At 47.5% G+C, this 26,511-nt stretch overlaps 1 protein-coding gene across 1 annotated transcript; it reads right to left on the bottom strand.

The window, feature by feature from the left end:
- Positions 1 to 13,182: 13,182 nt before the first annotated feature.
- LOC123098218 (beta-hexosaminidase 2) lies at positions 13,183 to 15,521 on the bottom strand. Its single transcript, XM_044520144.1, has 2 exons — positions 14,568 to 15,521; positions 13,183 to 14,484 (listed from the first exon to the last, which is right to left on the bottom strand). Exons 1-2 carry the CDS (start codon positions 15,397 to 15,399, stop codon positions 13,520 to 13,522), a joined length of 1,797 nt encoding a protein of 598 aa, XP_044376079.1. The 5' UTR covers positions 15,400 to 15,521; the 3' UTR covers positions 13,183 to 13,519.
- Positions 15,522 to 26,511: the final 10,990 nt, after the last annotated feature.

The following is a 26,511-nucleotide window of genomic DNA, read 5'->3' as shown; positions in this document are numbered from 1 at the left end:
TCTTGCATTTGGGCAAATCTCTTTCTCTTCTCACCTTGGGGTTTCGAAATTGTCTTCACAAAAGTTGACCACTGAGGATATTTACCATCAGCTAGATAGTATCCCTTGTTGTACTAGTGGCCGTTGATCTGAAAGTTGACAGGTGGGGAGTGGCCTTCTGCAAGCCTTGCGAAGACTGGAGAACGCTGCAGCACGTTGATATCATTGTGAGAACCTATCATGCCGAAGAAAGAATGCCATATCCAAAGATCCTGCGAAGCCACCGCTTCTAATATGACAGTGCACGCCTTGACATGCCCCTTGTACTGGCCCTGCCAAGCAAATGGACAGTTCTTCCACTCCCAGTGCATACAATCTATGCTGCCAAGCATGCCTGGAAAGCCTCTAGCTCCGTTGGTCACCAACAATCTCTCTGTATCAGCGGCAGTTGGCTGCCTCAAGTACTCTGGGCCAAACACCTCGATCACAGCCTGGCAGAACTTGTACATTGACATCAGACATGTTGTCTCACTCATACGCACATACTCATCCATCAGATCGCCTGGAATTCCATATGCAAGCATGCGGATGGCCGCGGTGCATTTCTGGTAAGAGGAGAATCCAAGCTTGCCAAGGGCATCCGTCTTGCACTCGAAGTATGGGTCGTGAGCAAGCACTCCCTCTCGGATACGATTGAACAGATTCCTTGACATACGAAAACGGCGAAGAAATTTATCCGGCTTGAAAAGCGGGGTGTTCGCAAAGTAATCGGCATAGAGCAGGGCGTGGCCTCTCTCCTTGTTGCGGTTCAAGTTGGGAGCACGGCCAGGGACTGACCCCTGTACCGAGGAAGCTGCCGTTGAATGTGGTCGTGAACGACCAGTGCAGCCACCACAAGATCTTCATCATCCGACGACGAATCGTCCGATGAACAAAGGAAGTGATGGAAGAAAAACTCGTCTCCACTGTCCATACCTTTTGTGGCAAAATGTCGAACACCTTGCGGTCGTGGTGGCGAAGAGGCCGCGATGATCACCTCGACGCAGCAGGGGTGGTTGCCGGCCGGCTACTGGCCGCTCTAGAGCTCTCGTCGGAAGCTGCCGCGGCCGCCGTGGTACGTCACTGCTACCTCTTGAGCACTGCGTTGGTTTTCCCTTGAAGAGAAAAGGGCGATGCAGTAAAGTAGCGTAAGTATTTCCCTCAGTGTTTTAGAACCAAGATATCAATCCAGTAGGAGACCACGCTCAAGTCCCACGCACCTACACAAACAAATAAGAACCTTGCAACCATCGCGATAAAAGGGGTTGTCAATCTCTTCACGGCCACTTGCAAAAGTGAGATCTGATAGAGATGATAAGATAATATTTTTGGTATTTTAATGATAAAGAGTAAAAGTAAAGAAAGCAAAATAAACGATAATAGAAATAACGGGAGATTAATATGATGGAAAATAGACCTGGGGCCATAGGTTTCACTAATGGCTTCTCTCAAGAGCATAAGTATTACGGTGGGTAAACGAATTACTGTCGAGCAATTGATAGAATTGAGTATAGTTATGAGAATATCTAGGTATGATCATGTATACATCACGTCCGTGACAAGTAGACCGACTCCTGCCTGCATCTACTACTATTGCTCCACACATCGACCGCTATCCAGCATGCATCTAGAGTATTAAGTTCATAAGAACGGAGTAACGCTTTAAGCAAGATGACATGATGTAGAGGGATAAATTCATGCAATATGATATAAACCCCATCTTTTTATCCTCGATGGCAACAATACAATACGTGTCGTTTCCCCTATTGTCACTGGGATCGAGCACCGCAAGATTGAACCCAAAGCTAAGCACTTCTCCCATTGCAAGAAAGATCAATCTAGTAGGCCAAACCAAACTGATAATTCGAAGAGACTTGCAAAGATAACCAATCATACATAAAAGAATTCAGAGGAGATTCAAATATTGTTCATAAATAATCTTGATCATAAATCCACAATTCATCGGATCTCGACAAACACACCGCAAAGGAAGATTACATCGAATAGATCTCCAAGAGAATCGAAGAGAACTTTGTATTGAGATCCAAAGAGAGAGAAGAAGCCATCTAGCTAATAACTATGGATCCGAAGTTACACTAACTTACAGCAAGCGCGAGCAGCCGGCGCTTGCAATGTCCATTTTGTGACAATATGATGATGTTTCAAACATTAAACAAACATGCAAAATAAAGACATAGCATAGTTCAATTGCACGGCACGTCAACAATCATGCCACATCATCATCCAACCAAGTTCAAAATCACCCAACCAAGTTCATGACACATAAAAGTTCATACAAACAAATAGCACATCAACAATCATGCCACATCATCATCGTCCTCCTCTCCCTCCGATTCTTCATCCTCATCCGAAGAAGATTCTTCCTCCTCCTCTTCATCGTCACACGCTGCGTCGTCATCGAGTGGTCGGATGGTGTTTGCAAGATCTTGAACAACATCATGCGAAGGTATGTGAGGCACACCGAAAGACATGCGTCCACCCATGTCACCCGAAGGTGCTCCCATGCCTCCCATGAGAGACCCAAAATTCATGCCTCCCATGGTAGCTTCGAAGCCACCCATGCCGCTCATGTTAGCTCCGAAGCCACCCATGCCTCCCATGCCACCCATGCCTCCCGTAGATGCTCCCATGGTAGCTCCAAAGCCACCTATGCCTCCCATGCCATGCCTCCCGTAGATGCTCCCATGGTAGCTCCGAAGCCACCTATTCCTCCCATGCCATGCATGTTAGTTCCAAAGCCACCCATGCCTCCCGTAGATAGACTCCATTTGGTCTTTTTGGCCTGGAGTAGGCAACCGAGTTTGGTGTAGGGCTTCTCTTGCCGTCACCACTTGATTCCTCCTCATCATCATTATCCAAATCAATAGTTGCCTTGCTTTTCTTGCTCTCCTCTTCTTCATCACGGGGCTTCCATTTCTCTTCATCCTTAAACACATTGTAGCAATGGGCAAACACAAATGGTCTCCCTTTCTTGACCTTCCCTTTCTTGGTCTTCTTCTCTTCTCCTTGAAATAAGTTTTGTGCAATAGTGAGCTACAAACAAAAAAACCAAGTTAACATTTCAAACAACAAAAAAACACATGAACATGGAAGGAACAAGTTTATCATGGAAGAAAGGGCTTACCCTATCTCTATCATTAGCGCCACTTGGGTTGATCGTGTCAACCGCCTTAAGTGCCGCCGCCCACCTTTGACAATCTTTTGTTGATTGTCGGCCACCGGGAGTGAAGAGATCTCTCTGTGCGGTCAATTCCACTCATGTTGTGTACATCAAAGTGCTCCTTCATCCGGATCCGATATGCATCTCTACTTTGGTCCCCTCCAACGTTGGAATACATAGACACTTGCAACCATGTATTGCATAGCAAGATGTCCTTCTCCATGGTATAGTTGCCCCCTCTTCTTTTCGGTGCATCGACGATACCCTCACCATCCTCGTCCACCTCAAACTCATGATCATCTAAATGCACTTCATTGGTTTGAGACCAATGAGAATTGTTGGAGCCAACACCCATAATTGACATATATGTCTCATCATTGAAACTACAAAGTATGTACAAGAAAACTAAGCTATCCATATTTGTCCATTCATGTAAAAGATAACAACAACAAAAAGGGGGCAAAATCATACCTTGTGGGCATTTCATCAAACACCTTGTGCACATCGGCCGTCAGCGCTTCGGTCGGCGTCGCATCCGCCACACGCCCTGCAAGCTTCTTCTTCAGCTGCCTAGAAGAGTCGTCCGCCGCTTGTTCTTCTTCCCGGTCCTGTTTTGCCGCCGCCACATTTGGTCACTTGGAGAGAGGGCCCCATGGCTTCACGGCGAGCGCCGGCTCGACACCACCCGCCGAGGTCGTCCGCGGCGCCATGAAAAGGCCGCGCGCGAGACCGGTGCTTGGAGGAGGAGTGGCGGCGGCAACGAAGCCGAAGCTCAAACCCACGCTAGGGTTTGCACCGTCGGCGGCGGAGGGGTCGCGGATGTAGGGAGAGGTTGAGGGGATGTCGGTGTGGCCTTCCATCGGTTGAATTTCGCCGGCGGCGGCACGGGCGGGGTGGCGGCAGTGGGTCGCGGATGCTCGAGTGTCCAGCACGCTGGAGCGGGCGCAAGAAATAAACGGCGCGCGATGCCGTTTTGCTTCGCGTGCTGAACCAACTATAGCGTGCGTGTTTTTTGCGCGTCCGCTGGAGCGTTCGAAACGGCTGCGTGCAAAAAAATGTCTACTTTTACAACGCGGCACTAAAATCGCACGCTTGTCGGAGATGCTCTGAGTTCATTGTGTTGGAAATATGCCCTAGAGGCAATAATAAATGGTTATTATTATATTTCTTTGTTCATGGTAATTGTCTATTGTTCATGCTATAATTGTATTGTCCGGAAATCGTAATACATGTGTGAATACATAGACCACAACGTGTCCCTAGTAAGCCTCTAGTAGACTAGCTCGTTGATCAACAGATAGTCATGGTTTCCTGACTATGGACATTGGATGTCATTGATAACGGGATCACATCATTAGGAGAATGATGTGATGGACAAGACCCAATCCTAAGCATAGCATAAAAGATCGTGTAGTTTCGTTTGCTAGAGCTTTTCCTATGTCAAGTATCCTTTCCTTAGACCATGAGATCGTGCAACTCCCGGATACCGTAGGAGTGCTTTGGGTGTGCCAAACGTCACAACGTAATTGGGTGACTATAAAGGTGCACTACGGGTATCTCCGAAAGTGTCTGTTGGGTTGGCACGGATCGAGACTGGGATTTGTCACTCCGTGTGACGGAGAGGTATCTCTAGGCCCACTCGGTAATGCATCATCATAATGAGCTCTATGTGACTAAGGCGTTAGTCACGGGATCATGCATTGCGGTACGAGTAAAGAGACTTGCCAGTAACGAGATTGAACAAGGTATTGGGATACCGACGATCGAATCTCGGGCAAGTAACATACCGATTGACAAAGGGAATTGCATACGGGATTGATTGAATCCTCGACATCGTGGTTCATCCGATGAGATCATCGTGGAACATGTGGGAGCCAACATGGGTATCCAGATCCCACTGTTGGTTATTGACCGGAGAGGCGTCTCGGTCATGCCTGCATGTCTCCCGAACCCGTAGGGTCTACACACTTAAGGTTCGGTGACGCTAGGGTTGTAGAGATATGTGTATGCGGAAACCCTAAAGTTGTTCGGAGTCCCTGATGAGATCCCGGACGTCACGAGGAGTTCCGGAATGGTCCGGAGGTGAAGAATTATATATAGGAAGTCAAGTTTCGGCCACCGGGAAAGTTTCGGGGGTTACCAGTATTGTACCGGGACCACCAGAAGGGTCCCGGGGGTCCACCGGGTGGGGCCACCTATCCCGGAGGGCCCCGTGGGCTGAAGTGGGAAGGGAACCAGCCCCTAGTGGGTTGGGCGCCCCCCCATGGGCCTCCCCCCTGCGCCTAGGGTTGGAAACCCTAGGGTGGGGGGGCGCCCCACTTGCCTTGGGGGGCAAGGCACCCCCCTTGGCCGCCGCCCCCACCCTAGATGGGGTTTGGCCAGTGCCCCCCCCTCCCAGGGGGCCTATATAAAGGGGGGGAGGGAGGGCAGCAATATGACAGCCTTGGGCGCCTCCCTCCTCCCCTGCTACACCTCTCTCTCGTAGAAGCTCGGCGAAGCCCTGCCGGCATCCCGCTACATCCACCACCACGCCGTCGTGCTGCTGGATCTCCATCAACCTCTCCTTCCCCCTTGCTGGATCAAGAAGGAGGAGACGTCGCTGCACCGTACGTGTGTTGAACGCGGAGGTGCCGTCCGTTCGGCACTCGGTCATCGGTGATTTGGATCACGGCGAGTACGACTCCGTCATCCATGTTCATTGGAACGCTTCCGCTCATGATCTACAAGGGTATGTAGATGCACTCCTTTCCCCTCGTTGCTAGTATACTCCATAGATGCATCTTGGTGAGCGTAGGAAAATTTTAAAATTATGCTGCGATTCCCAACAGTGGCATCATGAGCCAGGCCTATGCGTAGTTACTATGCACGAGTAGAACACAAAGAAGTTGTGGGCGTTGATGTTGCCAATTCTTCTTGCCGCTACTAGTCGTTTCTTGTTTCGGCGGCATTGTAGGATGAAGCGGCCCGGACCGACCTTACACGTACGCTTACGTGAGACAGGTTCCACCGACTGACATGCACTAGATGCATAAGGTGGCTAGCGGGTGTCTGTCTCTCCTACTTTAGTCGGAACGGATTCGATGAAAAGGGTCCTTATGAAGGGTAAATAGAAATTGGCAAATCACGTTGTGGTCATACGTAGGTAAGAAACGTTCTTGCTAGAAACCTACAAACCACGTAAAAACTTGCAACAACTATTAGAGGACGTCTAACTTGTTTTTGCAGCAAGTGCTATGTGATGTGATATGGCCAGAAGATGTGATGAATGATATATGTGATGTATGAGATTGATCATATTCTTGTAATAGGAATCACGACTTGCATGTCGATGAGTATGACAACCGGCAGGAGCCATAGGAGTTGTCTTTATTATTTTGCATGACCTGCGTGTCATTGAATAAACGCCATGTAAATTACTTTACTTTGTTGCTAAACGCGTTAGCCATAGAAGTAGAAGTAATCGTTGGCGTGACGACTTCATGAAGACACGATGATGGAGATCATGGTGTCATGCCGGTGACGAAGATGATCATGGTGCCCCGAAGATGGAGATCAAAGGAGCATGATGATATTGGCCATATCATGTCACTATTTGATTGCATGTGATGTTTATCATGTTTTTGCATCTTATTTGCTTAGAACGACGGTAGTAACTAAGATGATCCCTTATGATAATTTCAAGAAAGTGTTCACCCTAACTGTGCACCGTTGCGAAGGTTCGTTGTTTCGAAGCACCACGTGATGATCGGGTGTGATAGATTCTAACGTTCGAATACAACGGGTGTTGACGAGCCTAGCATGTACAGACATGGCCTCGGAACACACGCAATACACTTAGGTTGACTTGACGAGCCTAGCATGTACAGACATGGCCTCGGAACACGGAGGACCGAAAGGTCGAGCATGAGTCGTATAGAAGATACGATCAACATGGAGATGTTCACCGATCTTGACTAGTCCGTCTCACGTGATGATCGGACACGGCCTAGTTAACTCGGATCATGTTTCACTTAGATGACTAGAGGGATGTCTATCTGAGTGGGAGTTCATTGTGTAATTTGATTAGATGAACTTAATTATCATGAACTTAGTCTAAAATCTTTACACTATGTCTTGTAGATCTAATGGCCAACGTTGTCCTCAATTTCAACGCGTTCCTAGAGAAAACCAAGCTGAAAGATGATGGCAGCAACTATACGGACTGGGTCCGGAACCTGAGGATCATCCTCATAGTAGCCAAGAAAGATTATGTCTTAGAAGCACCGCTAGGTGATGCACCAATCCCAGAGAACCAAGACGTTATGAACGCTTGGCAGCAGCGTGCTGATGATTACTCCCTCGTTCAGTGCGGCATGCTTTACAGCTTAGAACCGGGTCTCCAAAAGCGTTTTGAGAAACATGGAGCATATGAGATGTTCGAGGAGCTGAAATTAGTTTTCCAAGCTCATGCCCGGGTCGAGAGATATGAAGTCTCCGACAAGTTCTTCAGCTGTAAAATGGAGGAGAATAGTTCTGTTAGTGAGCACATACTCAGAATGTCTGGGTTGCATAACCGCTTGTCTCAGCTGGGAGTTAATCTCCCGGATGACGCGGTCATTGACAGAATCCTCCAGTCGCTTCCACCAAGCTACAAGAGCTTTGTGATGAACTTCAATATGCAGGGGATGGAAAAGACCATTCCTGAGGTATATTCAATGCTGAAATCAGCGGAGGTGGAGATCAGAAAAGAACATCAAGTGTTGATGGTGAATAAAACCACTAAGTTCAAGAAGGGCAAGGGTAAGAAGAACTTCAAGAAGGACGGCAAGGGAGTTGCCGCGCCCGGTAAGCCAGTTGCCGGGAAGAAGCCAAGGAATGGACCCAAGCCCGAGACTGAGTGCTTTTATTGCAAGGGAAGTGGTCACTGGAAGCGGAACTGCCCCAAATACTTAGCGGACAAGAAGGCCGGCAACACCAAAGGTATATGTGATATACATGTAATTGATGTGTACCTTACCAGTACTCGTAGTAGCTCCTGGGTATTTGATACCGGTGCGGTTGCTCATATTTGTAACTCAAAACAGGAACTACGGAATAAACGGAGACTGGCGAAGGACGAGGTGACGATGCGCGTCGGGAATGGTTCCAAGGTCGATGTGATCGCCGTCGGCACGCTACCTCTGCATCTACCCACGGGATTAGTTTTAAACCTCAATAATTGTTATTTAGTGCCAGCTTTGAGCATGAACATTGTATCTGGATCTCGTTTAATTCGAGATGGCTACTCATTTAAATCTGAGAATAATGGTTGTTCTATTTATTTGAGAGATATGTTTTATGGTCATGCCCCGCTGGTTAATGGTTTATTCTTGATGAATCTCGAACGTGATGTTACACATGTTCATAGTGTGAATACCAAAAGATGTAAAGTTGATAACGATAGTCCCACATACTTGTGGCACTGCCGCCTTGGTCACATTGGTGTCAAGCGCATGAAGAAGCTCCATGCAGATGGACTTTTGGAGTCTCTTGATTACGAATCATTTGACACGTGCGAACCATGCCTCATGGTAAGATGACCAAGACTCCGTTCTCCGGAACAATGGAGCGAGCAACCAACTTATTGGAAATCATACATACCGATGTGTGCGGTCCAATGAGTGTTGAGGCTCGCGGAGGATATCGTTATGTTCTCACTCTCACTGATGACTTAAGTAGATATGGGTATGTCTACCTAATGAAACACAAGTCTGAAACCTTTGAAAAGTTCAAGGAATTTCAGAGTGAAGTTGAGAATCAACGTGACAGGAGAATAAAATTCTTACGATCAGATCGTGGTGGAGAATATTTAAGCCACGAATTTGGTACACACTTAAGGAAATGTGGAATAGTTTCACAACTCACGCCGCCTGGAACACCTCAGAGAAACGGTGTGTCCGAACGTCGTAATCGCACTCTATTGGATATGGTGCGATCTATGATGTCTCTTACCGATTTACCGCTCTCATTTTGGGGCTATGCTTTAGAGACTGCCGCATTCACTTTAAATAGGGCTCCGTCGAAATCCGTTGAGACGACACCGTATGAATTATGGTTTGGGAAGAAACCTAAGCTGTCGTTTCTAAAAGTTTGGGGATGCGATGCTTATGTCAAGAAACTTCAACCTGAAAAGCTCGAACCCAAGTCGGAAAAATGCGTCTTCATAGGATACCCTAAGGAAACTATTGGGTATACCTTCTACCTCAGATCCGAAGGCAAGATCTTCGTTGCCAAGAACGGGTCCTTTCTAGAGAAGGAGTTTCTCTCGAAAGAATTGAGTGGGAGGAAAGTGGAACTTGATGAGGTGATAGTCACCCCTTCCGAACCGGAAAGTAGCGCAGCGTGGGAAGATGTTCCCATGGTGCCTACACCAACTGGGGAGGAAGTTAATGATGATGATCATGAAGCTTCGGATCAAGTTACTACTGAACTTCGTAGGTCCACAAGGACACGTTCCGCACCAGAGTGGTACGGCAACCCTGTCCTGGAAATCATGTTGTTAGACAACGGTGAACCTTCGAACTATGAAGAAGCGATGGCGGGCCCGGATTCCGACAAATGGCTAGAAGCCATGAAATCCGAGATAGGATCCATGTATGAAAACGAAGTATGGACTTTGACTGACTTGCCCGATGACCGGCGAGCCATAGAAAACAAATGGATCTTTAAGAAGAAGACAGACGCGGATGGTAATGTGACCATCTATAAGGCTCGACTTGTCGCTAAGGGTTATCGACAAGTTCAAGGGGTTGACTACGATGAGACTTTCTCACCCGTAGCGAAGCTGAATTCCGTCTGAATCATGTTAGCAATTGCCGCATACTATGATTATGAGATATGGCAGATGGACGTCAAAACGGCATTCCTTAATGGCTTCCTTAAGGAAGAATTGTATATGATGCAGCCGGAAGGTTTTGTCGATCCTAAGAATGCTAACAAAGTATGCAAGCTCCAGCGCTCAATCTATGGGCTGGTGCAAGCATCTCGGAGTTGGAACATTCGCTTTGATGAGATGATCAAAGCGTTTGGGTTTACACAGACTTATGGAGAAGCCTGTGTTTACAAGAAAGTGAGTGGGAGCTCTGTAGCATTTCTCATATTATATGTGGATGACATATTATTGATGGGAAATGATATAGAATTCTTGGAAAGTATAAAGGCCTATTTGAATAAGTGTTTTTCAATGAAGGACCTTGGAGAAGCTGCTTATATATTAGGCATCAAGATCTATAGAGATAGATCAAGACGCCTCATTGGTCTTTCACAGAGTACATACCTTGACAAGATATTGAAGAAGTTCAATATGGATCAGTCTAAGAAGGGGTTCTTGCCTGTATTGCAAGGTGTGCAATTGAGCACGGCTCAATGCCCGACCACGGCAGAAGATAGAGAAAAGATGAGTGTCATCCCCTATGCCTCGGCCATAGGGTCTATTATGTATGCCATGCTGTGTACCAGACCTGATGTAAACCTTGCCGTAAGTTTGGTAGAAAGATACCAAAGTAATCCCGGCATGGAACACTGGACAGCGGTCAAGAATATCCTAAAGTACCTGAAAAGGACTAAGGATATGTTTCTCGTTTGTGGAGGTGACGAAGAGCTCGTCGTAAAGGGTTACGTCGACGCTAGCTTCGACACAGATCTGGATGACTCGAAGTCACAAACCGGATATGTGTATATTTTGAATGGAGGAGCAGTAAGCTGGTGCAGTTGCAAGCAAAGCGTCGTGGCGGGATCTACATGTGAAGCGGAGTATATGGCAGCCTCGGAGGCAGCACATGAAGCAGTCTAGATGAAGGAGTTCATTACCGACCTAGGGGTGATTCCCAATGCGTCGGGCCCGATGACTCTCTTCTGTGACAACACTGGAGCTATTGCCCTTGCGAAGGAGCCCAGATTTCACATGAAGACCAGACATATCAAGCGTCGCTTCAACTCCATTCGTGAAAGTGTTCAAAATGGAGACATAGATATTTGTAAAGTACATACGGACCTGAGTGTAGCAGATCCGTTGACTAAACCTCTCCCTAGAGCAAAACATGATCAACACCAGGACGCAATGGGTGTTCGATTCATCACAATGTAACTAGATTATTGACTCTAGTGCAAGTGGGAGACTGTTGGAAATATGCCCTAGAGGCAATAATAAATGGTTATTATTATATTTCTTTGTTCATGGTAATTGTCTATTGTTCATGCTATAATTGTATTGTCCGGAAATCGTAATACATGTGTGAATACATAGACCACAACGTGTCCCTAGTAAGCCTCTAGTAGACTAGCTCGTTGATCAAAAGATAGTCATGGTTTCCTGACTATGGACATTGGATGTCATTGATAACGGGATCACATCATTAGGAGAATGATGTGATGGACAAGACCCAATCCTAAGCATAGCATAAAAGATCGTGTAGTTTCGTTTGCTAGAGCTTTTCCTATGTCAAGTATCCTTTCCTTAGACCATGAGATCGTGCAACTCCCGGATACCGTAGGAGTGCTTTGGGTGTGCCAAACGTCACAACGTAATTGGGTGACTATAAAGGTGCACTACGGGTATCTCCAAAAGTGTCTGTTGGGTTGGCACGGATCGAGACTGGGATTTGTCACTCCGTGTGACGGAGAGGTATCTCTGGGCCCACTCGGTAATGCATCATCATAATGAGCTCTATGTGACTAAGGCGTTAGTCACGGGATCATGCATTGCGGTACGAGTAAAGAGACTTGCCGGTAACGAGATTGAACAAGGTATTGGGATACCGACGATCGAATCTCGGGCAAGTAACATACCGATTGACAAAGGGAATTGCATACGGGATTGATTGAATCCTCGACATCGTGGTTCATCCGATGAGATCATCGTGGAACATGTGGGAGCTAACATGGGTATCCAGATCCCGCTGTTGGTTATTGACCGGAGAGGCGTCTCGGTCATGTCTGCATGTCTCCCGAACCCGTAGGGTCTACACACTTAAGGTTCGGTGACGCTAGGGTTGTAGAGATATGTGTATGCGGAAACCCGAAAGTTGTTCGGAGTCCCTGATGAGATCCCGGACGTCACGAGGAGTTCCGGAATGGTCCGGAGGTGAAGAATTATATATAGGAAGTCAAGTTTCGGCCACCGGGAAAGTTTCGGGGGTTACCAGTATTGTACCGGGACCACTGGAAGGATCTCGGGGGTCCACCGGGTGGGGCCACCTATCCCGGAGGGCCCCGTGGGCTGAAGTGGGAAGGGAACCAGCCCCTAGTGGGCTGGGCGCCCCCCCCCCCATGGGCCTCCCCCCTGCGCCTAGGGTTGGAAACCCTAGGGTGGGGGGGGGCACTTGCCTTGGGGGGCAAGGCACCCCCCTTGGCCGCCGCCCCCCACCCTAGATGGGGTTTGGCCGGCGCCCCCCCTCCCAGGGGGCCTATATAAAGGGGGGGAGGGAGGGCAGCAATACGACAGCCTTGGGCGCCTCCCTCCTCCCCTGCTACACCTCTCTCTCGTAGAAGCTCGGCGAAGCCCTGCCGGCATCCCGCTACATCCACCACCACGCCGTCGTGCTGCTGGATCTCCATCAACCTCTCCTTCCCCCTTGCTGGATTAAGAAGGAGGAGACGTCGCTGCACCGTACGTGTGTTGAACGCGGAGGTGCCGTCCGTTCGGCACTCGGCCATCGGTGATTTGGATCACGGCGAGTACGACTCCGTCATCCACGTTCATTGGAACGCTTCCGCTCGCGATTTACAAGGGTATGTAGATGCACTCATTTCCCCTCGTTGCTAGTATACTCCATAGATGCATCTTGATGAGCGTAGGAAAATTTTAAAATTATGCTGCGATTCCCAACACAATGGTAGGGGTGCTGGCTATCTTGAATGTGAAGGCACACGACCATGATGGTTGGGATTAGCCGCTGGCGCCACTGTTCACAATAGGACTCTGCTGTGCACTAATCGAATAGCTAGCTAGCTATCTACTCATGTTATTGAAAAGTACTCCTAGATGCAATGAATTGTCCAGTGTCAGATACAGTAAAGCAACCACGCACTGACGCACATCACTTTGATCCTACCGCAAGAACCACGAGACTGTTGAGAGGTGGAAGCTAGCAACACAAAATGGTTTATTTTGCAGTTTCTTGTTTGGTCATCCGCTGGTATTCATCACCATGTCGATCCACGGATACCCGCTGCTGCTTCCACGTTCCAATTCTCTGTCCCCGTGCCAGTTCGATCTGTGAACATTCCTTCCCACCACACCACGCCGCTGTGCGGCACGGAAGGCAGCAAAGCAGGGGCCAGGCTTCACCGGTCTGCTGCTGGCTACTGCGAGAGGTTGCACATGCCGGGGTGCAGCGGGCACCACAGCGGCTGTAGGGGCTCGGCGCGGATGCCGCGCGCCACCATCCGGTGCCTCCAGTCGTTGAGCCGGTCCGTGGCGTTGGCGTACCGCTTCCTCCCGCTGGCGCCCTTGTTCCCGGACCAGAGCGTCTCCGCGGCGGCGGCGGCCCTCGGCCAGAGCCTGCCGTCCAGCACCGCGGCGTCCGACTGCTCCGACCACAGCGCCACCTCGCCGCCCAGCACCAGGTTGGCCTCCTCCTCGGTCAGCCCGTGCAGGATGTCGTAGTCGTACACGCGCTGCCACGTCTTGAACGGCGCGCACCACGATCCACCCGTGCCCCCGGGGTCGTTGAACAGCGGCGCCCCGTCGCCCTCCTCCTCCTGTTTGTCGTACCGGCTGTCGTTGCCCACCCACCCGCCGTGCCCGCAGTCCAGGTAGTAGTAGGCCGCCGAGGAGACGATGGCGCGGTACCCGGCGGCCACGATCCGCTTCGTGTTCTCGGCCCCGTTGTTCCACGTCTGCAGCACGGTCGTCTCCTTGGGCAGCGCCGTCGGCCCCACCATCACCTTGGGCCCCAGGAGCACGTCCTCCCAGTACACCACCGTGCGGTTCAGCTCGTGCACCATGAACGGCCGGGTCGCGTTCACGAACAGCTCCAGGAGTTGGTCGTGCGTGCCGCCCTCGCTGAGGAAGCGGCGTACAACGGGGTCGTCCTCCCAGCACGCCGTGTTCACCTCGTCGGCGCCGCCGTGGAGGAACGGGTCCGGGAACAGGGCCGACAGGTCGCGCAGAACGTCCTGCGCCACGCGGTACGCCTTGGGGTTCAGCGGATTCAGCTGCCCCGTGCAGGGCTCCGCCGCCAGCGCGGGACTCGCCGTGGGCGCCCAGAACTTGTTCGCGCAGGTCACGATCTCCGGGTACGCTCCTGCCCACGAACCCGTGTGCCCTGATGAGATGTGCACAACAATGGCATTGAAGATACCGCGGTGGCCAAATGCAGGGAAGACGAGCTAGGAGTTTCTTACTCACCGGGCATGTCGATCTCGGGGATGACGCGGACGCCGAAGGCGGCGGCGTAATTGACGATGCGGCGGACGTCCTTGTCGGTGTAGCGCATGAAGGGGGAGTAGGAGCCGAAGTGGGCAAGGCTGGGGACGGTGGGGAGGACGATGGGGAAGGACTGGGCGTCGGTGATGTGCCAGTGGAAGACGTTGAGCTTGTTGAACGCCATGGCGCGGATGGTGTGGAGGATGTCGCGGACGGGGTAGAAGTTGCGGGCGGTGTCGAGAAGGATGCCACGGTGGGTGAAGAGGGGGCGGTCGGAGATCTCGATGCCGCTGGGGACAATCGACTGGCCGCCCGCAGCCTCGCCGCCGCCGGCCCATGCGAGCTGGGAGAAGGTCTCGAGGCCGCGGATGGCGCCCCAGGGCGTGGCCGCGGAGATGTCGGCGGAGGCCGAGTCCGCGGGCACGGAGAGCGTGTAGGACTCGTCGACGTCGGGGCCGAGCGGGACTTGGGCGTCGGAGACGGAGAGCGTGAGGAGGCGGACGGGGACGCGGGCGAGCGTGTAGTTGGCGGGGGGCACCAGCGGCGTGTGGCGCTCGGCGCGGATGTGGCGGATGTAGTAGGCGATCGCGTGGCGGAGGGCCGGGTGGGTCGGCACCGCGCGGATGCTGAAGGTCGGGGTGAGCGGCGCGTACACGACGGACGGCCACGAGATGGACGTCGGCTTGGGCCAGACGAACACTTTCTGGTGCGGCTGCGGCGGCGGAGGCTTGGAAGGCGGCGGCGGTCGAGCGGCGGGTGCGGCCGCTGGGCGGAGGAGCAGGAGGAGGACGGCGAGATACGGCAGTGCTGCCATGGCCGGCCGGGGTTTAGGAGGAGTGGATGATGAGGGATTTCGGCGTGTTCGGTGGAGTGAGCTGCGGCCATTGGGGATCTGGTGGTCTTTTTTTTTTCTTTGAGTGGAGGGGATCTGGCGGTCAGTCGCTCTACTTTTCTCTGGCTGACTCGGCTCGAGGGCTCGGCATAGGCCCTGTCCGCAATACATGGAGGCAGAAAACCGGTGAGACGGGGAGCTCGCGGCATAAAAAACATTAATGGGCTGCCTACTGTGCGGCCTATTAGCAATTTTTGTAAACAATAAACAAATATATGAAAAACATTATTTTAGAAATGGGCTTACTAGTGTCCTTTAATAATTTTAGAAATATTATTAAAGATTCAGTTTGATGGAAAAAATAATATCAAAAATAAAAATGTTCGTGCATCTAAAACTAATTGTTCATGTATTAAAAAATGGTTCGTGTCGTATTTGAAAATTGTTCACTACAAAAAAAAATACATCAATATATTTTGACAAAAAAACTAGTTTTTTAGAATTGTTGTTCATGTGTGTTAGAATAAATGTTCATGGGTTGACGAGGTTATACCTAGGGCCATATGGCACATCCAAAGGCCCAGCCACTCAAAAGTGCGGTCCAGAAGTCAATGGGGCAAGGGACAACACGTCAGGTTGAAACTTCAACCCAAAGCGTCAGATATCAGGGGGATACTCACCAACGAGTCAAGTGCGTGCATTTGGATCTCACACCTGTGATGGATAGCAGTCGGTCGTCACCGAGATAGGAGTAGTCAGTCATCCTACAATCCTTTGTGTGCTAGGATATCGTATACCCATGATCCATTCATTACTACCGTTACTCAACGGTGATATAATCTAGTGAAATGCGGCAACTACAAGTAGTAATAGCCATGTACAGTCAATCGTGCATGCGACCATCCATAGCATTTATACCAACCCATTACGGCACCCCTCCTAGCACACCATATAAGCAGGGAGGAGGGCACCGGGGTGAGGGTTGAACTCTCATAGTGTAACCTATACCAAGAGCAAGAACAACACACAGGAGTAGGGTATTACCTGCACCGCCGAGGGCCCGAATCTGTATAATTCCTCGGCGTATCTACTCCCATCTGCACTAATCAGTAGATACGGTTGCCTCTACATTCACACCCCCATAGTATTGTCAGGATTATATCCAGAACAATTAACGCTCAATGTGGGGCAAGCGTCTATCGACATCATGGTGTAGATGGTACCTTCATCGACTCCTTCCGGCAGATTCGTTCTGGCGCCCTCGAGTTCGCCGCCGATGGTTCGACATGGCATCTTGATCCTCTGCTGGACTATGATGCGATGCTAGTGTCATGGATTGGGGGTGCACACCACGTCGTCCTGCCAGTCATGGGCGGGGCCAAGGATCCACCAACAACCGAAGAATGGGCCACACATGTCGTGGGCCTCGGCTTACTCAAGATGGAATCCTCCGAAGACTTGGCGTACACTTCAAAGCATGTTTGAATGGTCAGCATGTTATCCCTAGTTGTTGTATACTTGTAACCCTAGATACCCCTATGACGCCCGCGACTTAATCATGCAGTAATCATACACGTAAATGCGCACGATCAAGATCAGAGAATACTACTTGTGGGGATTTCCTCGAAGAGTAGAGGATGATGCAGTATAGTAGAGATAAGTATTTTCCTCAGTTATGAAACCAAGGTTATCAATCTAGTAGGAGAACCAAGCAACACTATGTAAACTGAAAGTGCGTTATATCGACTAGAGGGTGGGTGAATAGGCGATTTTTATGAATTCTTCACTGAGGAATTTACCAGTGAGGAAATTCCTTAGTGAAGAACTACTTGCAGCGGAATAAGTACTCAAAAGTATGCATAGCAGAACACAAGCATGGTCATCATGATGAAATGAAGGCAAGCACAGAGTACAGAAGCGTAAACACAGGATAGCACAGGATGAAGACAAACAGACTGAAGAAATTGAACTGAGGAAATTGAGAAAGTCTTCAGTCAAAGTCTTCAAACACAGATATGAACAAGTGCACAACACAGTTATGAGGAAATGAAAGAGTTGAGGAAATAGAACCAGTAGGCTTGGTGAAGACAATGATTTGGTAGACCAGTTCCAACTGTTGTCTCAGTTGTACGTCTGGTTGGAGCGGCTAGGTATTTAAACCTGAGGACACACAGTCCCGGACACACAGTCCTCACCGTATTCTCCTTGAGCTAAGGTCACACAGACCTCGCCCAATCACTCGTGGTAAGTCTTCAGGTGACTTCCAAACCTTCACAGACTCGGTCACTCGGCGATCCACAATTTCCTCTTGGATGCTCTAGACCATGACGCCTAACCGTCTGGAAGAAGCACAGTCTTCAAAGGTAACAAGCGTCGGATCCACGCAGGATCAATCTCTTCAGTGATGCTCAATCACTTTAGGTTTGTGGGTGTTTGGGTTTGGGTTTTCCTCACTTGATGATTTTCGCTCAAAGTCCTCAGAGGATGGGATGCTCTCAAATGACAAGTGTCAGTTTCTCTCGGAGCAGCCAACCAGCTAGTGGTTGTAGGGGGCGGCTATTTATAGCCTAGGGAGCAGCCCGGCATGATAAGACATAAATGCCCTTAAATGATATGACCGTTAGGTGGGTAGATATTTTGGGACAGCTGGCGTATAGCACAGCAACGGTCAGAAATTTGAGTATCAAATTCCTCAGGGCTATCATGTTCCTCACTGTGTAGGCAATCCGCACTAGCGAATTTCTAACTCCTCAGTCAGAACAAATTCCTCAGAGACCAGAAGAACTTCGTCTCTGTCACTGAAGAATATGACTGAACTGGTATGAGATTTCCAATGGCTTCACTCGAAGGGATTGGTAGGTGTAGGATTTTGAGTTGAGCATCACATGGAAATTTTCCCTTAGTATTTCCTCGACCCCCTTTAACAGTACGGTGTTTCCTATGACTCAAGAAAGAGAAAATGAAACTACGTAAACAAAAGTCTTCACGCTTCATGTTCCTCAAATGAATACCAAGTCTTCAAGGTCACACCAATTTCTTCACTTTCAAAGTCTTCAGTCGAAGAACTTCATTTTTAGGGGTCGACTTTCTCTGTAAATATCAAACTCCTCATAGACTTATAGACCTGTGTACACTCATAAACACATTAGTCCCTTAACCTATAAGTCTTCAATACACCAAAATCACTAAGGGGCACTAGATGCACTTACAATCTCCCCCGTTTTGGTGATTGATGACAATATAGGTTAAGTTTTCAATGGGGATAAACATATGAAGTGTAAATACTGGTATTGAGGAATTTGATTGCAAGATATAGAAGAACTCCCCCTGAAGATGTGCATAGTGAGGAATTTGCTTTTGAAGCAATGCACACTTGAAGAGTTGAATCATGGAGATCTCCCCCTATATCTTGTAATTCATACACGCATTTGACATAATATATGAAGAATTTGAAATGCATGATGAAATATGGTGACTGATGTAATTCAGCATGCGTGCAATGACATTAACGAGGAATAAGCATGCAGAAGAAACAGCAAAAGTATCAGGCCACCATAGAGTTTAAGTTTACAACTCGATCCAACAAAGTCATCAGAAGAACGAGAGTTGTAACTTAGGAAAAAAAACGCCCATATAATAGACCCGCTTGAAGACTAACTCAAATTTCTCCCCCTTTGTCATCGAATGACCAAAAGGTTCGAAAATGAGGACTAACGCCCCTGAAGAATATCAAGTTGATGAAGGAGCGTCAGCGTTGTCGGGGTCGTTTGTTGTAGTAGGGCCTGCCGCAGTGTCGTCCAAGTCCTCATGTTCATCAGTGTCACGTGATGAAGAATAGGAGCTGGCCACCAAGGAAGGAACTTTGACCTTCTTGTACTTCTTCGGAGGAGGTGCAGCCCAGTCAAGATCTTCCTTGAGACCCATTTTCTTCAGATCTTCTTCACCATATATGTGCGACAGAACAGCCCAGGTGCGGTTGAGGGTTTCATGAAGGTAGTAGTGGTTTTTCTTCACTGCATTGTGGGTAGCAGTCATGTTGTGAAGAATTGAACCAAACTGACGTTTGACCCATTTATGATTGCGATCAACCTTCTGGTGAAGACTGAGGAGAAGCTCACGGTCAGTCATCACCCTGGGTGCTGTGCCTTGAGGATTTTGCTTGGGTGCGTTGGCGGCAGAGTCATGGGTGGCAGAGTCATCATTGGTGGAGTAGGATGCAGCCTTGCGAAATTGACCATCCAATGGACGAATGCCTTCATCAATTACAGCCGTAGCCTTGCCCTTTTCATCAGCTGAGGAAAATGTCCGTTTGAGGACTTCAATCGGGGGCAAGTAGCTGCAATGGTTCAGTGTATCAGCTTTGTAGTTGAGTGAAGACCTTGTTCTGATGAATCTCATAATCCACGGTGCATAAGGCTTCAACTCAAATGGTGACATTGCGACATTGGCCAGAGTCCTCATGAAGAAATCATGGAAGTTGACGGGAACGCCATGAATGATATTGAAAAGCAGATTCTTCATGATGCCAACGACTTCTTCTTCATTCGAGTCGTGGCCCTTGATAGGACTCAATGTCTTCGTCAGAATGCGATAGACAGTCCGAGGCACATACAACAATTCCTTCACAAGGAATTTTGTTCTTGGGGCCTGACCTGGCTTCAAAGGCTTCATCAGCACTTGCATATAGTGATCGGTAAGCTCAGGTTCATTGTAGACGCAACAAGCACCTTCAAGGGGCGGACTGAGAGGCAAAGCACGAAGCAATTCAGTAGCTGGTGCTTTGTAGTGAGTGTTTTCAGACATCCAGTCCAGCACCCATGAATTCACGTCTTCAGAGTTGCCGGTGATGTGCAGAGTTGCATAAAATTGAAGAATTAGCTCTTCATTCCAATCACATATGTCAGTGCAGAAATTTAACAGTCCAGCGTCGTAGAGAACACTGAGGACTGGCCCGAAGCATGGCAGAGATTCCATATCCACGTGAGGAATGTGCTCATGATCGAAGACTTTGTCTTTGTTGAACAGCACTGAGGAATAGAAATTTGCCTGGCTGGCAGTCCAGAAACGCCTCTTCCTTATGCGAGCAGAGTCATAAGGGTTGTAATCAGTGAAGAATATGTGCTCGCCGAAGAAATCATCAGCCTTGAATTTTTGCTTCCTTGAGAATGGATCCTTTGGCTTGGGCAGAGGAGTGTCAGTCAGTTGCATGATGACCTCAGGAATCGCAATCTCAGGTTCTTCAGGCTGAGGAATTTCTGGTTCCTCTTCAGTGGCAGCCTGGTTCTTCAAATCTTCATTTTCATTTTCTTCAGCACTAGCGGCTGGAATGTCTTCATGAGCTTCATCAGATCCCATTTGAACTGTAGTGGCTGGGGACTGAGGAATTTGCTGCAGTGGAGTGAAGAGTGGAGAATTGGGGTGCTGACTTTCCCAAAAGTCATCATTCATCACTGGTGTGGTACAGCCAATGTCCACATCTTCTTCTTCAATTTCTTCAACGCCAGCCTCTTCAGCAGTAAACTGAGGCATAGGCGAGGAAACTGTGGGGGTTGAAGGGATTTTATCCACTTCAATTTCTTCATCCATCTGCTCTGACGAAGCAGCAGAAGGATTTTCTTCATAAGATCCGCTAGGGATCACATATTCTTCATCAAAAGGGATGATTTCATTTGATGGCATGGAGGAAACTGAAACATCATCAATTGGATTAGCAAATGAGCTTGTCAATTTCTTCATCTTCTTCGGTGCTGAAGAATCTGAAGGAGCTGATGCTTTCCTTTTCTTCACTGCTGCACGCTCTGCAGCCTTGGTCTTCTTCACATCTGATGCAGATGGAAGGATTGGAGTTGGTGTAGGCGCAGGAGGAGCAGAGGAATGTGGTTGATTTTCTTCAGGCACAACTGATGCAGTTGCCCTGACCTCTTCATTTTCTTCAGGCGCACCACTAGTGGGTGCCCTGGCAGTTTCATCAGCGGCTGGAATGCAGTCATCAGCCCTGGAACTCACATTTTCTTCAGCAGCCTGATTGTCATCAGCGGTGCTGGCATGTTCTTCAGTTGGCTGAGCAGATGCTTCAGCCTGAGGAATTTCTTGTTGCGATGGGGCTGCAACATTTGAGGTGAACATCTTTGTCAGTTTGACAAACCTGACCTTGGCTCCTTTCCAATCAGCATAGTAAGCATTGAAATCATCGTTGAGGACTTTGATTTCAGACTGGATCTTCACAAGTTCATCAGTTGTCATAGAGACAACGTTGTTCTTCAGGAATTTCTCCTTCCTGTACTGTGCTTTCTTGAGCTGCCTGGCCTTCTCAAACTTCCATTTCTCTTCTTGGATGAAGGCAGTCAGCATATGACTTTGACCAGGAGTCAGCTTGAAGTCAGGCATAGGAGTGTTTGGGTCCTTGTGCCAGAGATCAATGTAATCGAGGATCAACTTTGGATCCAAAAGCAGAGGCACATTTGTGCCCTTGGCTCTAGCGGCCCTGACTTGCCTGTCTCTGATGATTTCAGCAAGTTCTTCATCATCAGCTTCGTCTTCTTCAGACGGCACTTGGAAGGCGACCTGCTTCTTGTGAGGACTTGGGCGAGAGCCTCGTCCAGCAGTGGTCTTAGTCTTCAGCAGAGAGGGTCCTGTTGAAGAATTTGGTGCAGCCGAGGAACTAGCTGAAGCTCCTGAGGCAATAGAGATGCCTGTAGTCCTTTGGCACGTGGCAAGATGCACAGGTGCTGAGGATTTTGTCAGAGCAGCTGAGGACTTTGGAGGAGCAGGAGCAGCGTGAGGAATTGGCCGTGAGGGATTAGCTGAGGAAATTGGCCGTGAGGGCATTGAAGAAGAGGCACTTGGCTTGTGCGCAGGCTTCTTTGCCATGGATTTCTTCGGCCTTACAGAGGCCTCAGCAGCAGCAGCAGTGGAATCTTCGTTGAATTTCTTCACTGCATCTTTTGCCTGTTTGGCCAACTTGGCCTGTCGCTTGGCCCATTCTTCAGGAAACTCCTCACCGCGTTTGATGCTAGTGGGATCTGCTTCTTGGCCAGGTGCCAATGGTGGTCTTGAACATGGAGGAGTAACAACGAATTTCTTCATGTACTTTGGAGTCACATATCTGTACTCCCTCCACTCTCTTGCCCATCTCCTCTCAATCTTTTGAATGCGCACTTTGCGCTGATTTTTATCCTCCTCAGGGGGTGTGCAGTACCCAGCATAGATGTCCTCAGGGATTTCAAAAGCAGTGTTGACCTCAGGCCTCTTTCCTCCTTTTTGTGGCTTCTTATCATCAGCCATTTTCTTCAGATGAGGAATTTGAACAATGGAATTATCTGAAGAAGTATGCAACTTTTCTTCGAGGAACGCTGCAAATGAGTTAAGTTGATGAGAACCTAGTGATTCAACAGCGGACATGAGTACCTGTGAACAGAGTATAGTTGCGAGGAATTTGGAGAGGTCATATGCGTTCTCGGAAGGTTTTTCAAAAAAAGAACAAGTTTGAGGAATTTGACCAGATGAGTTTTGAAGAATTTCACTAAGCGTTCTTAGTCTTAGGTTCCAGAGTTGTACAGATCAGAAATCCGCACAATTGAGGAATCTTGAAGAAAAATTATTGCTTAGAGAAACGAATCAAGAGCAGATGACATGTGAGGTGTTTAGTGTGTGAAGAATTTGAAGAATAAACACCTTTTGAAGATTTTGCAGAAATCATTTGAATCAAAGAGGGCAGTAAAAGTAACTTTTAATTACCCTAAATGAAGAACACGACAAACTGTGAGGTGGAGAAGTGAAGTTCGTCTGTGCAGATCTTCCACACCCTAACTCGGCGGAGGAAGACGGCTACGACGGCGGCGGAGTAATGATTTCCGCGGCCGGCGCGAGTACGACTGCGATGAGGTCGAGGCAGTGAAGCTCTTCCTCACCGGTGACGATGAAGTAGCGCCGGCACTAGGGTTTGAGAAGTTTGAGCTGGAGAGAGGTCGAGCGAAGTAAAGGAAGTGAGGAAGGGGAGAGGGGGTATTTATAGCCACGGTGAAAAACGGTTCGCCCGAAGAAATTGGACGAACGTGCCCCTGACCCTTCTCATTCGCTTGACATGTGTCACCCACGTACTGAGAAGTGGAGATCATGTTAGATCGTGGGTGAATAGATAAGTATTTCGTGGGATGCGGAACGGTTTGAGCGGCAAAGCCAAAAATTTGGATAAGATAAGTTAAAAGTTCCGTTCTCAAATTCTTCAGCTGACAAGGACACAGTGAAGTTTTTGAACGAGTTTCAAATAGAACGCACATGAAGAATTTGTGAATAGATTGGGTTGAGTATAGCATAGAGGGGGAAGGGTCCGATCACATTCACTTAGCAGAAATAACAACTTGAAGAAATAGCAATAAGTGAATGCTGTAGAGGACATAAACTCATATATATACTGTGTAGGCAATCCGCACTGGCGAATTTCTAACTCCTCAGTCAGAACAAATTCCTCAGAGACCAGAAGAACTTCATCTCTGTCACTGAAGAATATGACTGAACTGTATGAGATTTCCAATGGCTTCACTCGAAGGGATTGTTAGGTGTAGGATTTTGAGTTGAGCATCACATGGAAATTTTTCCTTAGTATTTCCTCGACCCCCTTTAACAGTACGGTGTTTCCTATGACTCAAGAAAGAGAAAATGAAACTACATAAACAAAAGTCTTCACGCTTCATGTTCCTCAAATGAATACCAAGTCTTCAAGGTCACACCAATTTCTTCACTTTCAAAGTCTTCAGAAAGTCTTCAGAAATCCAAAGTCTTCAGTCGAAGAACTTCATTTTTAGGGGTCGACTTTCTCTGTAAATATCAAACTCCTCATAGACTTATAGACATGTGTACACTCATAAACACATTAGTCCCTCAACCTATAAGTCTTCAATACACAAAAATCACTAAGGGGCACTAGATGCACTTACATACACAACACCTGCACACAAACAACAAATACTTGCAACCCAACGCGTAGAGGGGCTGTCAATCCCTCAACGGTTACGAGTAAGATTAAATTGTATAGTTTTTGATAGATAGATCGGACAAAAAACAAAATAAAGTAAACAAAATAAAATTGCAGCAAGGTATTTTTAGTTTTAATATATGATAAAAGATAGACCCGGGGGCCATAGTTTTCACTAGAGACTTCTCTCGAGAAAATAGCATACAGTGGGTAAACAAATTATTGTTGGGCAATTGATAGAAAAGCAAATATTATGACCATATCCAAAGAAATGATCATACATAGGCATCACGTCCAATATTAGTAGACCGAAACGATTTTGCATCTAGTACTATTACTCCACACATCAACCGCTATCCAGAATGCATCTAGTGTATTAAGTTCATGGAAAAACGGAGTAATGCTTTAAGCAAGATGACATGATGTAGACAAGATAAACTCACGTATAAACCCCATCTTTTTACCCTTAATAGCAACGATACATACGTGTCATGTCGCTTTCTGTCACTGGGATTGAGCACGACAAGATCAAACCCATTACAAAGCACCTCTTCCCATGGCAAGATAAATCAATCTACTTGGCCAAACCAAACCAATAAATCGGAGAAGAAATACGAAGTTATATTAATGATGCATAAAAGAGTTTAGAGAAAACTCAAACAATATTCATGGATAGATCTTATCATTAACTCACAATTCATCGGATCCCAACAAACAAACCGCAAAAAGTATTTACATCAAATAGATCTCCAAGAAGAACATTGTATTGAAGATCAAAAAGAGAGAAGAAGCCATCTAGCTATTAACTATGGACCCACAGGTCCGTGTAACTACTCACGCATCATCAGAGGGGCAGCAAGGATGATGAAGAACCCCTTCATGATCGTTTCCCCCTCCGGCAGAGTGCCAGAAAGGGTCCCCGGATGGGATCTCTCGAGAACAGAGGCTTGCGGCGGTGGAAAAATTATTTCTAAAGCTTTCGTGGTAGATTTTAACTTTAATGGTAGGTTCCCACTCATCATATAATTTCCTAGTTATTGAAATCTACAATTCTAGCTTTTCTTCTAATGCTTTCATCATAGCTTCTACAATATGTTTAGTAAAAGCTGCTCGTAAGCATTGGGTGAATTTAGCATGGATTGCAACAAGGAAATACTCTCAATTAAATAAAAACTATCATAATCAAAGTCCTTGAAATCCAAAGTAGTGGGCACATCGCTATTTAAAGTTTTGACCTCTCCAAAGCTACTTTTATCACTTTTTTCATTAAGATCGTCACCCTCCGAATTATGGGGACGCCTTCTAGATAAAGTTGACTCTTCTCCAGTCCCATTATCATCAAGTTTTATATCACTAAACAAAGATTCAATAGGTCTAACGCCAATCATTTTAATATCTTCATCATAATTACGGTAAAAACCGGGCGGAATTGCTTTTTCTAAGAATTCTCGCTTAGCCCTCAATCTAGCGGTTCTTTCTCTACTTTCATCCATGCAAACATAAAGGACTTTAATGGATTCATTAATATCAATCTTAGGTGGCAAAATTTTAGATTTAAGTTTTTCCACATCATGAACAATTCTATCCATGCTCCTAGACATATCATCAAGTTTACTCAATTTTTCCCCCTTCGTAGTATTGAAAACTTTTTGCGCATTACTAAATTCTTTGATATTACTTTCAAGATCAAAGGGCATCCTATTATTATTATTATTATTATTATTATTATTATTATTATTACCATAGGAATTTCCATAATTATTAGAGGAATTTCCAGGAAACGGCATAGGACTAAAATTACCTCTATAAGCATTACTATTGAAATTGTTTCGCGAGACAAAACACATCTACGGGATCATTATTTTGCTCAATCAAAGTAGACAAATGCACATCATTAGGATCAATATGAGCACTTTTACTAGCAACCATTTTCATGAGCGCATAAACTTTATCACTCAAAGTACTAATTTCATCAACACAATTCACCTTTTTACTAGTAGGAGCTCTTTTAGTATGCCATTGTAAATAATTTGCCATAATATTATCTAGCAATTTTGTAGCTTCTCCTAATGTGATTTCCATAAAAGTGCTACTCGTGGCGGAATCTAAAAGATTTCTAG

Source organism: Triticum aestivum, chromosome 4D (genome assembly GCF_018294505.1).
Source record: "Triticum aestivum cultivar Chinese Spring chromosome 4D, IWGSC CS RefSeq v2.1, whole genome shotgun sequence".
NCBI classification, from domain to species: Eukaryota; Viridiplantae; Streptophyta; class Magnoliopsida; order Poales; family Poaceae; genus Triticum; species Triticum aestivum.
This window is presented reverse-complemented; position numbering and strand designations above follow the sequence as displayed.

What these genes read in the sequence shown, in the direction of transcription:
- LOC123098218 (XM_044520144.1), bottom strand. Translation starts at nt 15,399, where the DNA reads ATGGCAGCACTGCCGTATCTCGCCGTCCTCCTCCTGCTCCTCCGCCCA. An exon ending in CCCCGAGATCGACATGCCCG is followed by an intron (nt 14,485 to 14,567) that starts GTGAGTAAGAAA and finishes ACATCTCATCAG; the next exon opens with GGCACACGGGTTCGTGGGCA.